Source organism: Oryctolagus cuniculus, chromosome 5, assembly GCF_051225735.1.
Source record: "Oryctolagus cuniculus isolate XC-2025 breed Fujian yellow rabbit chromosome 5, ASM5122573v1, whole genome shotgun sequence".
NCBI lineage: Eukaryota > Metazoa > Chordata > Mammalia > Lagomorpha > Leporidae > Oryctolagus > Oryctolagus cuniculus.
The window spans coordinates 64,750,055-64,763,672 of NC_142871.1; the positions used below are offsets into that span (position 1 = coordinate 64,750,055).

Below are 13,618 nucleotides of genomic sequence, written 5' to 3' on the forward strand. Positions count from 1 at the left end.
CGCACTTGGACTTCTCCCCCTTCTGTTGGAATGGAAGAAGTGTTCTTCCTCCTAGGTCAGACCTAACCGCCCATCTGTGTTCTGGCTCCCATCTCCTACTTTCTCTGGAAGCTGTTGTTAGCTAACTCTCCTGTCTCTACCTCCTGCTTCTCTGTTTGTTTTGCTTTGAACTTTTGTCTGCTGGCTGCTTCATAGTATTTATATTGTCATAGATGCTTCCTGTCCCTAAGCCACAGTTCTTTGTTGGTTGTTGACCCATTTCCCTCTCACTCAATTCCTTGCTTTCTCTTTGCAGCCACACCAAAATGAATTTTTTTTAAAGATTTATTTGAACGGTGGAGTTACAGAGAGGCAGAGGCAGAGGCAGAGGCAGAGAGGGGGGTATCTTCCATCCCCTGGTTCACTCACCAGATGGCCTCTGCAGCTGGACTGCACTGATCCGAAGCCAGGAGCAAGGAGCTCCTTCTGGGTCTCCCATGTGGGTGCAGGGGCCCAAGGACTTCAGCCATCTTCTGCTGCTTTCCCAGGCCCTAGCAGAGAGCTGGATTGGAAGTGGAGCAGCTGGGACTTGAACCAGTGCCCATATGGGATGCTGGCACTGCAGGCAGCAGCTTTACCCGCTACAGCACTAGCCCCCCAAAAGTTTGTTCATTCTTACTTTCTTCCTCCTGCTTCCCATCACTTGACTTGTAGTTGTCCCATTTTCATGCTGTTCCAACACAGTGATTCTCGCCAAAGTCACTAATGATTTCTCTCTCTGTGTCTCTGGCCAAACTTGGTGCTTGTTTCTGAATTTTTGTTTGCTTGATCTTTCAGTAGTTTTCAATGTTGTTGGCTGTTTTCTACCCATTGTGGTACTGTCTTGTTCTGCATAGTCCTGTATTCTTGGTTTTGCTTTCTCTCTCTCTCTCATCTCTTCTGACCGATTTCTTTTGTTTGTTCCTTAATGTTGGGATTCCATAGCGCTTTGCCTTTTCCCCCCACTCCTTCACCCTGCTATGCTCTCATCCATTTTTTTTCATTATCAAACATGTATATCCTGACAACTCCCAGTGTTTTTCTCCTGCACTGCAGACCTATATATCTCTTTGGTGGAGAGCCTCACTTAGATGTCTTGAAGGGACTCAAACTGAGTGTGTTGAAAACAGGGCCTATCATCTTTACCCCCAGAAAACCTGGTCATCTGCTCTTCTCTGCTTCCTGCTTTGCTACAGGGAGCCATCATCCATCTTACTACCCTTACTGAAAACCTGGGACTCATCCTTTGACAATTCCTTCCCCCATATCCCTGCCTTTTGGTCCAGCTGATGTTGTATATCAATTCCTCTCAAGCTTCTCTGATTCCCTTCGACCCCTGCTGTAGTTTAGTCTAGACCATGAATTAACAACTGATGGATTGCATGGCAGTAACCATTTTTCCTGACTTCAGCTTTCCCTTTTCTACATGTTTTAGTATGCAGTTGCAAATGTTCCTTCACAAACACAAACTGTTCTTGTCGCCTGCCTCCTTAAGTCTTTATTGGTTTTTCATTATCTTTAGGAAACGTTAATGTAGTTTGAAAGGTTCTCTGCGATCTTCTTACGTAATATTCTGTCACAATTTTACTTATTTTTTTTTCTTCCGTTATGTCATAAGTTGCAATATGAGTTCATGAGTTTGGTCCATTTTTCAGAGATTGTACTTCTAAAAATGCTCTTCATATCTACTAAACAAATGAACTGAAACATTGCTATTTCTTAAGCAGCTCTATTAATATGAAGAATGGTACGGCAAATCCACATCCAAAGTACAGTCATAATTAGTAAGCACTGCTTTGTTTTCTCCCAAAAATGGCCAGTTCTTCCTTGAGTCCTCTTCATAGTGACTTCAGTGGACCACACGTCATGAACTTGCCAATGTTCTGTCCCAGTATGGCACTGTTGGAACCCAGCTCTTTACATTTCTATCGTATTCAGCTTCTTAGAGTTTGTTCAGATGTGTCCATCTGTGGTGCTCTGTGTCCACACTTTGCCTTTTGGCTTACAGTGTCTTCTGGAATGAGTAGGAGCATCTTCCACAACATGCATACACACACCCAGAAATCCATACCCACCCGTGTTTGGTTTACTGCTCTTTGTCTTTCAACTCTTTAAGTTCCAGCGTACTTTCTGTGAAGGCTTCCTGAGTCCTGGCTTAGATTCTCTCAAATTAACTTCGCTACTGGGTCTTGCAACATTCTTTACCTTCCTTCTTGAATTCATCACATTTGAAATTTTGTTTTTAGTATCTGTTTCCCTCTCTAGTCTCTGTGCTGTATGGGACGAAGGACTTTCTGTGTCATTCAGGACTACATCCTTTCTGCCTAGTACCGTTGGGGTGTAACTGAATTCCAGTATGTTGTACTTCAATTTTTGCCTTAGATGAGTTTCTGACTTAATAATTGACAATTGTTTGACAGAATGAGACTTGGCATAATGAAATATATTATGGACCCTTTTCAGGCACATAAATATTCCATACAATTGTGTAAAATATGTATTCCTTTTAAGCTGTATTAAAAAAATGAATCACTTGTGCTATAATGAGTGCTTTATACTACTGCTAAATGAAGAATAAGAGAACAATAGATTCCATTAGGGTTCATCTTTTTCATCCTACGATAACTTAAAAAAAATGTTGACTTTATGCTAAGTGAAATATGCCAGGTGCAAAAGGAAAAGTGTATGGCCTCACTTCCATGAGGCACCTGGAATAGTCAATGCTGGGGAAAGAGACGGCTGAGGAGTTACTGTTTAATAAGTAGTTTCCAGGTGGAGTAGTGAAAGGTTTTGGAGAAGGATGGTGGTGATGGTTGCACAACAGCGTGAATATGTGTTTTACCCCTGCACTGTACAGTTGCACATAGTGAAAATGGAGAATTTTCTGCTAGGTATATTTTACCTGAGTAAGAAGAACATAAAGTAAACCAATGAGATATATCTAATAAAAACACTGAGGTAAAAGGCAAGATGACGTCACTCTGCTGTTCTTTTCATTTTCACCTATTTAAATATTTCCTAAATAAATTGTGTCTCTGTTCTTGGATGTAGTCAGTCTTTTATCTTAATAATTTTTTAATGTTATTATTGGTCTTTACAGCAGTTAAAGATTACTCCCAGAAGTCAGTTTGGAGCAGAGGATGGCAACAATAATCCATTCCAGTGTGGATTCCATCTTAGGAATGTGTTTTCGTTTTTAATTATCATTTCTGGATCTTTGCCCGGTTAACCTTTGGCATCTCTGATTCATTCAGCAAATATTTATTGTGCACCTACTATAATAGCAGGCTCTGTTTTTGGCAGTGGGAATGTAGCATTGAACAAGAGAGTCCCAAATTCCTGTCTTATGGGAGGTTTCATTCTCATGTTCTTCATTCCTATTGTAAAGAAATTTTTATTTCATAGAAGTCATTTTTTAATTCAACTTTGAATTGTAGGCATGTAGTACAGCATTTTTCAGAATCAGGCTGAGAGCCGTGCTCAGTAGTCATGGTGCGTCTTCCTTCTTAACATATCTACGAGACAGATTACTGTGGAATGACCAGTAGTCATCTTAAACTAAACTTCAGAATTTATCAATATAGATCTTATTAGACTAATTGGTTATAATTATTTTTTAATGGCTGATTTACTGTGCTGTTTTTATTTTTAAAAATATTTTTTTTATTTATTTGAAAATCAGAGTTATGCAGATAGAGGAGAGGCAGAGAGAGTGAGGTCTTCCATCCAATGGTTCACTCCCCAGTTGGCTGCAGTGTTGGGAGCTGCACCGATCCAAAGCCAGGAGCCAGGAGCTTCTTCCAGGTCTCCCGCACTGGTGCAGGGGCCCAAGGATTTGGGCTGTCTTCTACTGCTTTCCCAGGCCATAATAGAGAGCTGGATCAGAAGTATAGCAGCCGGGACTCAAACCGGCGCCTGTAGGGGATGCTGGCACCACAGGCAGCAGCTTTATCCACTGCACCACAGTGTGGGCCCCAGCTGTTTTTATTGCTTAGAGACTTCATGTCACATCTTTTTATATTGATTCTGTCACTTCTGAAAGAATCCAATGAGTTTTTTCTGTGCTATTTATTTAATAGCATATGATTTTGAAGTTAAACTGTCTGTAAAATAGGTGATAATACTTCCTGTAAAGGAACCTTTGCTTTTCCTTATGTATAGTAAATATTGATTTCCTTTTTTTTCTAATTAGCCCTTCCTTCCTCCCTCCCTCTTTCCCCCCTCCCTCTCCCTCCCCCTCCCTCCCCCTCCCTCCCTCTCACTCCCCCCCTCCCTCCCTCTCTCCTTCTCCCTCCCTCTCTCCCTCTCCTTTTCCCTCTCCCTCTCCTTCTCTCCCTCTCCTTTTCCCTCTCCCTCTCCTTCTCTCCCTCTCCCTCTCCTTCTCTCCCTCTCCCTCTCCCCCTCTCCCTCTCTCCCTTTCCCTCTCCCTCTCCGTCTCCCTCCCCCTCCCTCTCTCTCTTTCTCTTTCTCTTCTTTCAAGATTTATTTATTTGAAAGAGTTACAGGGAGAGAGGGAGATCTTCCATCTGCTTAGTTCATTCCCCAAGTGGCCACAGTGGCCTTGGCTGAGCCAGACCAATGCCAGGAGCCAGGAGCTTCTGGGTCTTCCAAGTGGGTAGCAGAGGCCCAAATACTTGGGCTGCCCTCTGCTGCTTTTCTAGACCATTAGCAGGGAGCTGGATTGGAAGTGGAGTAACCAGGACGTGAACTAGCACCCATATGGGATGCTGGTGTTGCTGGTGGTAGCTTAACCCGCTACCCAAATTGTCGGCCCCTTAATTAGTCATTTCTTTATAAAAGAAGGACGTATATTCTGTTGACCCATAATATCAGCCCTATTTAATAGATTGTGTGTAGTACTTCATACCTCATATTCCACACTGGAGAATATTAACTGTCTCCTTGTACCGCTGTACCTTGTAGCCCCAAAGACTGCTGTCATGGTCTCCCCAAGTAGTTGGCCTTGTTATCTTAGACTTCAGGGATTAAATATCAGTTCCTTCAACTATAATTTTTCTCTTTATAAATATTTGCCAGCCTAGCAATTCTGCCAGGTTTCCTTATCAAAAGACATCACTGTGATGGTACAGAGTTAGACTTAATAAAAGTCGCTGATGATGAGAAGCAAAGCAGTTTTGCCACCCAAAGAAGGCAGAAGCTTGGGAAAGCAAGAAATGGCTAGAGTATCTGTTGCAAAGGTGGAAAAACATGAATTTTTGCCAACCTTCTCCTTTGTCTACTTATGGGTTCTTAACCATATAAACCATAATTAATTTTCTAAAAGTCTCTTTTCTTCCTGGCTACCTTTTCTGGGAGTAAAACACTGACCTCCTTCATATTGCTCCAGTTGAGGCCTTACTAAGTGGTATATTCTTTCCTAGTCTTCAAAACATGGTGAACCAGTTAAGAGGTTCTGATTGATAAGTCTAGGTGTATGCTTGGGTTGAGTTCATTATCTTCTCCGAACACTTTGACTCAGGTGAATTACTTTGATTTTTAAGATAAATTTGATAGAACTTGGGCCTAGTGCTGGGGCACAATGGGTTAAAGCCCTGGCCTCCAGCGCCAGCATCCCCTATTGGCACTGGTTTGCGTCCCAGTTGCTCTACTTCCCATCCAGCTCCCTGCTAATGTGCCTGGGAAAGCACAGAGGATGGCCCAAGTGCTTACGCCCCTATACCTGTGTGGGAGACCTGGAAGAAGCTCCTGGCTCCTGGGTTCTGATTGGCTCAGCTTTGGCTGTTGCAGCCATTTGGTGAGTAAAACAATGGTTAGAAGACCCTCCCTCCCTCCCTCCCTTCCTCCCCCCCTTTCTCTTCCCTCCCTCTCTGTCTACCTTTCTCTGTAACTCTTTCAAATAAATAAAATAAATCTTAAAAAATTTTTTTGATAGAACTAATAAGTATCCTAAATGGTGTAGCTATATCATTTTTATTTAAAGTGTTCACAGAAAGATTGTAGATTTGTTTCAGTTATTCTAGGTATTTATTCTATACTTATGTTGACCCCATAACAAATAATTAAAATGTCTAACCTTTAGCTTTTGATTTTCTATGAAAAGCACTTACCTTTGGGTGGGAAATTTGAAGTGATGCAAAGAACATAGCTGTTTTTCCTTAAAATTCAAAAACCTATTGAGTATATATTTTTGGAAAGAATAACCAGTAAATAAACGTGGTTTTACAAATTTTCATTTCAGTTGCTATTGCCAAGAGTAAGTTATTTGACGTTGGTAACTGACAAAGTGAAAAAGCACTTTCAGAAGGTTATGAGACAAGAAGACATTAGTGAGATATGGTTTGAATATGAAGGCACACCACTGAAATGGTGAGTGGATTTTTCTGCATTATTAAGAATTAAGTTTACGCTATCGTTAAGAAGGTATAGTGCCCTGAAGTCATTGTAAAAAAAAAAGTTCTATAAAGAAAGAAATCACCAGTCTAGCCTCATATAAGTGAAGCTTAAACCATGATTAGAATTTTTTATTAAAAATATTTCTGCCTTCTACGTGGATGCATGGGTGACTGGACAAATTCATAAATTTTCAATAATAGATTTTATGTATTACAATAATAAGTTTGTTTATGGGTTTTTTTTAAACAGATATATTTTAGACTACCTTATGGCTGAGTCATCTCTGGGACACTATTCGACTTTTTTCCATCTCCAAGATATTTATACTAGATCTCTGTATACACATACATATCTTAAAAGTGACATTGTTGAAACAGATTGCCACGTTTACTTGAACACTATGCCCTAAATGCATCCTGACTAGGCTTGGTATAGAGTATTTAAAAATATATTGACTTCCTTTTTATGTGAAAAATAATTTTAGTGTTATGTCATTTTTAAAGAAGGATATTGAAAATAAATCCTAAATGTGGACCTACCCTTGTACAGATGTTTTTCATACTTCCCCTGTTATTGGGAAGTTTGTTCACTGTGCTTCCAAAAATATTTAATGAAACTAGAGAAATTAAAGAGAAAAGACTATAAAAGAAGTAGTTTTAAAGTATGTTAGGATGTAGATATTGAAATGCTGCCACTATATGCAGTTGAGTGAAAACTATGCAAACTAGGATTTAAATGAAATATAAAATGTAAAAATAAGTTAAAGATGGACTTGCGGCCAGCGCCGCGGCTCACTAGGCTAATCCTCCGCCTTGCGGCGCCGACACACCAGGTTCTAGTCCCGGTCGGGGCGCTGGATTCTGTCCTGGTTGCTCCTCTTCCAGTCCAGCTCTCTGCTGTGGCCCAGGAGTGCAGTGGAGGATGGCCCAAGTGCTTGGGCCCTGCACCCACATGGGAGACCAGGAGAAGCACCTGGCTCTTGGCTTTGGATCGGTGCAGTGCACCGGACGTAGCGGCCATGTGCGGGGTGAACCAACGGTAAAAGGAAGACCTTTCTCTCTGTCTCTCTCTCTCACTGTCCACTCTGCCTGTCCAAAAAAAAAAAAAAAAAAAAGATGGACTTACTTTCTGTACTTTCTGAATCTGAGAATATTAAAATGAAGGTTTTTTTTTTTTTTTTTAAGATTTATTTTATTTATTTGAAAGGCAGAGTTACAGAGAGAGGTAGAGACAGAAAGAGAGAGAGGTCTGCTGGTTCACTTCCCAAATGTCCATAACAGCCAGAGTTGAGCTGATCCAAACTCAGGAGCCAGGAGCTTCCTCCAGGTCTTCCACGTGGGCACAGGGGCCCAAGGACTTGGGCCATCCTCTGCTTCTTTTCCAGGCCATAGCAGAGAGCTGGATTGGAAGTGGAGCAGCTGGAACCGAACCAGTGCCCATATGGGATGCTGACGCTGCAGGCCGGGGCTTTAAGCCACTGAGCCACAAACTGGCCACTGGCCCCAAAATGAAGAGTTTTTAAAAGAGACTTAATGACAAATAAAAAGAAGCTATTTAGGTCTAATATGCACAGCAGATTTGAGTCCAAGACTACCTATTAGCAAGCAATAGTTTTAGAACTCACTTTGTTCTGATGAAATCCTCAGAATAGGTAACTTTTTTCACAGTATTTAAGAAACAGACAAGGCGGTACTTTGTATTATTTTTTAAATATTTATTTGAAAGTCAGAGTTACACACAGAGAGAAGGAGAGACAGAGAGATTTTCCATCTGCTGGTTCACTCCCAGTTGGCCACAACGGCTGGAGCTGCACTGATCCGAAGGCAGTAGCCTGGAGCTTCTTCCAGGTTTCCCATGCGGGTAAAGAGGCCCAAGGACTTGGGCCATTTTCTACTGCTTTCCCAGGCCACAGCAGAGAGCTGGATTGGAAGTGGAGCAGCTGGGTCTTGAACTGGTGCCCATATGGGATGCTGGCACTGTGGCTTCACCCACTATGCCACAGCACTGGCCTCGGTACTTTGTATTGAGTTATGGATCAAGTCTAATGTTTTGAGGTGATTCTGGAAAGAGATGACAAAATTGTGTTAGCATAGCATTCTTTTTTCATAATCAAAACATAATACTTAAATTTATGACCATATATTAGCCTCATTATGATTATTCTGGAGTACTTCTAGACCTCTAGCCTCATAGATAAGACAATGTTCCCTTTTACTTCTCTGGAAGAATTGGAGATTTGGAGTGGGAAGGTGTCTTAAAAGACGAGCTCAGGAGAGAGTAGAGGGTAAGGAAGGAGGGGAAGGATTGTGGGTGAGTAGCAATAGAATGTACTTGACAGTTCTGTCTGTACTGTAATTAGGTATTTAAATCGTAATAGAATGTACTTGACAGTTCTGTCTGTACTGTAATTAGGTATTTAAATCGTAATAGAATGTACTTGACAGTTCTGTCTGTACTGTAATTAGGTATTTAAATCGTACTGCTTTCCATGGATTATAGATCATCATAAGATTTATGTAACTACTAGAGCTTTTCATTTTTATTGTAAGGCAGAGTTTTCCTCAACAGGGTCACCACAGACATTTTGAATTGGATAATTCCTTGTCGGAGAGGGGCCTTCCTTAGGGTATTTAGCAGCAGTCCTGGTCTCTAGGCACGAGTCTGAGACTACTCCCTTTAGTCCTGCTCACAAATGTTGCTGAATGTCCCCTGGTGCGGGTAGAACCACTCCCAGTGGAGAAACTCTTGAAATTATGGGAGCCTCAGTTTAGTTTGTAAATATGTAAGTGATTGCTAAGTCCTTATCTCTCAGTGGCTGTTTTATCCTGTGTGGTGGTTATTTTTGTATCCAGTGTGTTGCTTTGTATTCTAGGGATGGTATCAGTAAACGTTGGGTCCCGTTTCTCCCGGTTCTGGCCAAAGAATGATTTTGGCCTAAGTGCACCACATGTCTACTTTGTCAGTATTTATCCCTTCTGAAAGTCTTTTACTCAAGAGTAAGATTCTTTTCTCTTTGAGAGAGCTTATGTGAAAAGCAGTTATGTTGAGGATTTTTCATTTTAGTTTTTGAGTTGCTAACTTTTTAGTAGTGGGATTATTTTCATAGTTATGTCATGCTATAAGCTTGTTGCAGTTAATGACTTCAAAAAAAGATTTATAATTTATTTGAAAAGCAGAGTTGGGCGGGTTGAGAGAGACAGAAAGAGGTAGCAAGTGAGAGAGAGAGATCTTCCATCCAGTGGTTCACGCCCCCAAATGGCCACAATGGCTGGGACGGGGTGTGCTGAAGCCAGGAGCCTGGATTCTCTCCAGGTCTCCCAGGTGAGCAGGTGATCCAAGCCCTGGGGCCATCTTCTGCCGCTTTTCCCAGGCACATAGCAAGTAGAGCGGCCAGGGCTCAACCAGTGCTTGTATGGGATGCCGTCATTGCAGGTGGTGCCTTATAGCCCATTGCGCACAACTCCGGCCCCCAGCTAATGACTTCTGATGCATCTTTTTCTTCATTATTTTAGGTACGCCCTATATAGGGGGAATGAATAACTTTTAGAGGCATAAGTAGTACTTGAGGGTTTCTGGGCTAAGTCTTAATGTTTTTTCTCTGCTTGTTAAAATAATTATCTTCCTGGAAATAGGCTATGAGCGTAAAAGACTCTATCTACCTAGCATTAAGCCTGGGACTTCATAGGATAGAATAATTCTATGAATTCCCTACAGTAAAGGGAAGCAGCCACCACTGAGGCTTTGTTAAGTCTTGGACTTTTGAGTATCTTTTCTTGTTTGTTTATTTTTAAAGATTTATTTATTTATTTGAAAGGCAGAGTTACAGAGATAGAAGGAGAGAAAGAGAGAGATATCTTCCTTCTTCTGGTTCACTCCTCAAATCCCCAAATAGTCACAATGGCCCCGCCTGGGTCAGGCCGAAAGCAGGAGCCAGGAGCTTCTTTCCGGTCTCCCACCTGGGTGGTAGGGGTCCAAGGACTTGAGCCGTCCTCTGCTGCTTTTCCAGGCACATTGGCAGAGAGCTGGGAAGGAAGCAGAGCAGCCAGGACTCAAACCACCTGAAGCACTTCAGGACTCAAACCACCTGAAGCACTGGCACTTCAGCCAGTGGCTTTGAATGTCTTTAGAGGAGCATTTATTTGCAGCATGTGTCTTAGATTTGGTTCTTTGGAGTTAAATAAATCCAAGCAGGGTAGAAAATCAAACACCGGTCTAGACAATTTCTAAGAGAAGGAAGAAAGAGCATAGACTGATACTCCTTTTCCCTTTACAAACTTGTCCCTGGTTCTGATCCCTAATTTAGAGACTTCAGCTTATGTCTTCATATAAGGTGACAGTTCTTAATTGTGAGCAAAAACAAAATGAAGTCCTAGACAAATCAGGACATATAGTGATAAAAATGTGACTGTCTTCCTGTAGGTAGGACAGAATGAGAGTGCAGGGGCTTTGTTTTTAAAATAAATGCCTGGGGCCTGCAGTGCTGGCATCCCATATGGGCGCTGGTTTGGGGACCTGGCTGATCCACTTCCAATCCAGCTCCCTGCTAATGCACCTGGGAAAGCAGCAGAGGATGGCCCAAGTGCTCAGGCTTCTGCACCCATGTGGGAGACCTGGAAGAAGCTCCTGGCTCCTGGCTTCGGCCTGGCCCAGCCCCGGTTGTTGCAGACATTTGGGGAATGAACCAATGGATAGAAGACCTCTTTCTCTCTGTTTCTACCTCTCCCTGTAACTCTGCCTTTCAAGTAAGTAAAATAAAAATCTTTAGAAAATAAAGTAAATGCCTGGCTTTAAAGTTTTGTTTTGTTGTTGTTGTTGTTGTTTTTTTTTTTTTTTTTTTTTTTTTTAAGAAATAGCATATATGGTCAGATTTGTTAGAGCAAGTTGTGTTTTCTCTTTAGTGTTAATTCTTTGTTACTATTCTTTTCTACATGACTAACAGATTCTGTGAGAAAGGAAAAATAATCCCAAGCATAATTTACATGGGATAAAACATGTTTTTTGGAATGCAGTTTGAATATTTGAATAGTTGTGTAATTGCCATTATAACCACGGTAATAGCGTATTTATATTATCTCCCGGAATTCATTTGTGGTCCTTTATAGTAAGTCCCATTATCCTACCTTCAGCTCTTGGCAATCTAAGCTGATTCTGTCCCAGCAGGTTTGCCTTTTTTACAATGGCATATGTAAATAGAATCATGTAGTTAAATTTGTGTCTGGCTTCTTTCACCTCAAGTACTGCTTTTGAGACTCATCCTTGAATATATCAGTGGTTTCTAACCTTTTTATTGCTGAATATTACTTCATGTAGGGTGGGGCCACTATGTGTTTATCCATGCAGCAGTTGATGCACATGGATTGTTTCCATTTGGGACTGTTATTAAAAAAATCACTGCAGACATTCACCCACAGCTCTGAGTGTGGACATAAGCCAACCCATAGATTTAAAGAGAAACATTTAGTGTCAGTTTCTTTATGTTAATTATATTCAGAAATGTGGTTGGTTTTTGTGTTCTACAACTTTACAGAACTACTTTTGTTCTAAGTGGGTTTTGTTTGTTTACTTTTTGCTTTAGATCCCTTGGGTTTTTCTCTGAGACAGTCATGTCATCTATAAATGTAAATAATTTTTATTTCTTTCCAATCTCTAGGCCTTTTATTTGTTTTTCTTTTACTACTTATTGGAGTGGCTAGGACTTCTGGTATCCGAGTAAGTGATGAGAGCAGACATGTTTTCCTGCTCTCTGTTTTAGGGGGAGTATTATTAGGTTTCCACAGTTAATTATGTTCTTAGCTGTGAGGTTTTTTGTAGATGATTTTTATCAAGTTGAGGTCATTCTAATTTGCTGAGAAATTATCATAATTAGGTGTTGGGTTTTGTCAGATTTTTTTCTTGAATCAATACAGGTTCAGTATCCCATATCTAAATGCTTGGGACCAGAAATAAACAGATCTCTGATTTTGGATTAGTTGCATATACAGGAGATATCTTGGCAATGATAGCCAAGTCTAAACACAAAATTCATTTATTATGTGCTATATACACCTTATACACATAGATTGAAAATAATTTTTCACACTTTTAGCATATCTGTTTTGACTGAGGCCCTATCATGTGCGATCAGGTGTGGAATTTTCCGATTGCAGCATCATGTCTGTGCTCAAAAAATTTCAGATTTTGAAGCATCTCAGATTTCCAATTTTTTGAATGCTCAGAGTATAATATTATATAACTTTTTAAGTTTGTTGCTATAATAGGTTATATTCATAAATTTTTATGTTAGACTGCTCTTGCATACCTTTCGTAAATCCTATTTGGTCATAGTATGTACTTAATTTCATACATTGTTGAATTTAGTTTACTAATATTTTGTTAAGGACTTTTCTTAAGCTCATGAGTGATTGTAATTTTTTTTGTATTGTCTTTGTTTGATTTGATGTTATATTACTGGCCTTATAAAATGAGTTTGGAAGTGTTCTGGCCTTTTCTGGAAAAGACTGATTAAAGTGGTATTAATTCTTCATTAAATGTTTGCTAGAACTCTCCAGTGAAATCACTTGGGCCTAAAGATTCTTTTTTTGGGGAGCTTTTTTTTTTTTTTTTTTTTAAAGATTTATTTTATTTTGAAAGAGTTACAGAGAGAGGTAGAGGCAAATAAAGAGATCTTCCATTCGTTGGTTCACTCCCCAAATGGCCACAATGGCCAGAGCTGAGCTGATCTGAAGCCAGGAGCCAGGATCCAGGAGCTTCCTCTGGGTCTCCCACATGAGTAAAGGGGCCCAAGGACTTGGGCCATTTTCCACTGCCTTCCCAGGCCACAGCAGAGAGTTGGATCGGAAGTGGAGGAGCTGGGACTCAAACTAGCACCCATTTGGGATACCAGCTCTGCAGGCCAAGGCTTTAACCTGCTGTGCCACAGCACTGGCCCCTGGGGAGATTTTTAATAATGAATTCAATTTATTTGATACATTTGAATGTATACAATTTGAGGGTTTTTTGGTAATAAAATATACTTTTAATTCCATTTTTTCCATGAACTTTTGAAGTACTCTTATACAGATCTGTTTAGCTTGTCCATTTTATCTTAGTTGAATATTGTTTGTGGTTTTTGAGGAATTGGTTCATCTCTTCTAAGTTGTTGAATTTATGAACATAAAGTTTATGTAATACATAATAATACTTAATAAGGTATGTTATACATACCTTTTAATGACTGCAGTATCTGGGTGTTGATTCCTTTTTTCTT

At 40.5% G+C, this 13,618-nt stretch overlaps 1 protein-coding gene across 29 annotated transcripts in view; it reads left to right on the plus strand.

Moving 5' to 3' along the window:
- The window catches only part of ATG5 (autophagy related 5), a 189,024-nt gene that overhangs the window by 17,534 nt on the left and 157,872 nt on the right, over nucleotides 1-13,618 (plus strand). For 21 of the 29 annotated variants that reach the window (XR_016233818.1, XR_016233815.1, XR_016233817.1 and 18 more), the window contains exon 3: nucleotides 6,218-6,345. The exons of 7 other annotated variants lie outside the window; for them this stretch is intronic. Coding sequence is in view for 15 of the 22 variants with exons in the window: in XM_070073740.2 (XP_069929841.1) it covers nucleotides 6,218-6,345 (128 nt within the window). In the remaining 7 variants the exon portion in view is untranslated. Of the gene's footprint in view, nucleotides 1-6,217; nucleotides 6,346-9,803; nucleotides 9,885-13,618 lie in introns of those variants that run through there. One more of the 29 variants, XM_089332780.1, reaches the window with a different exon arrangement.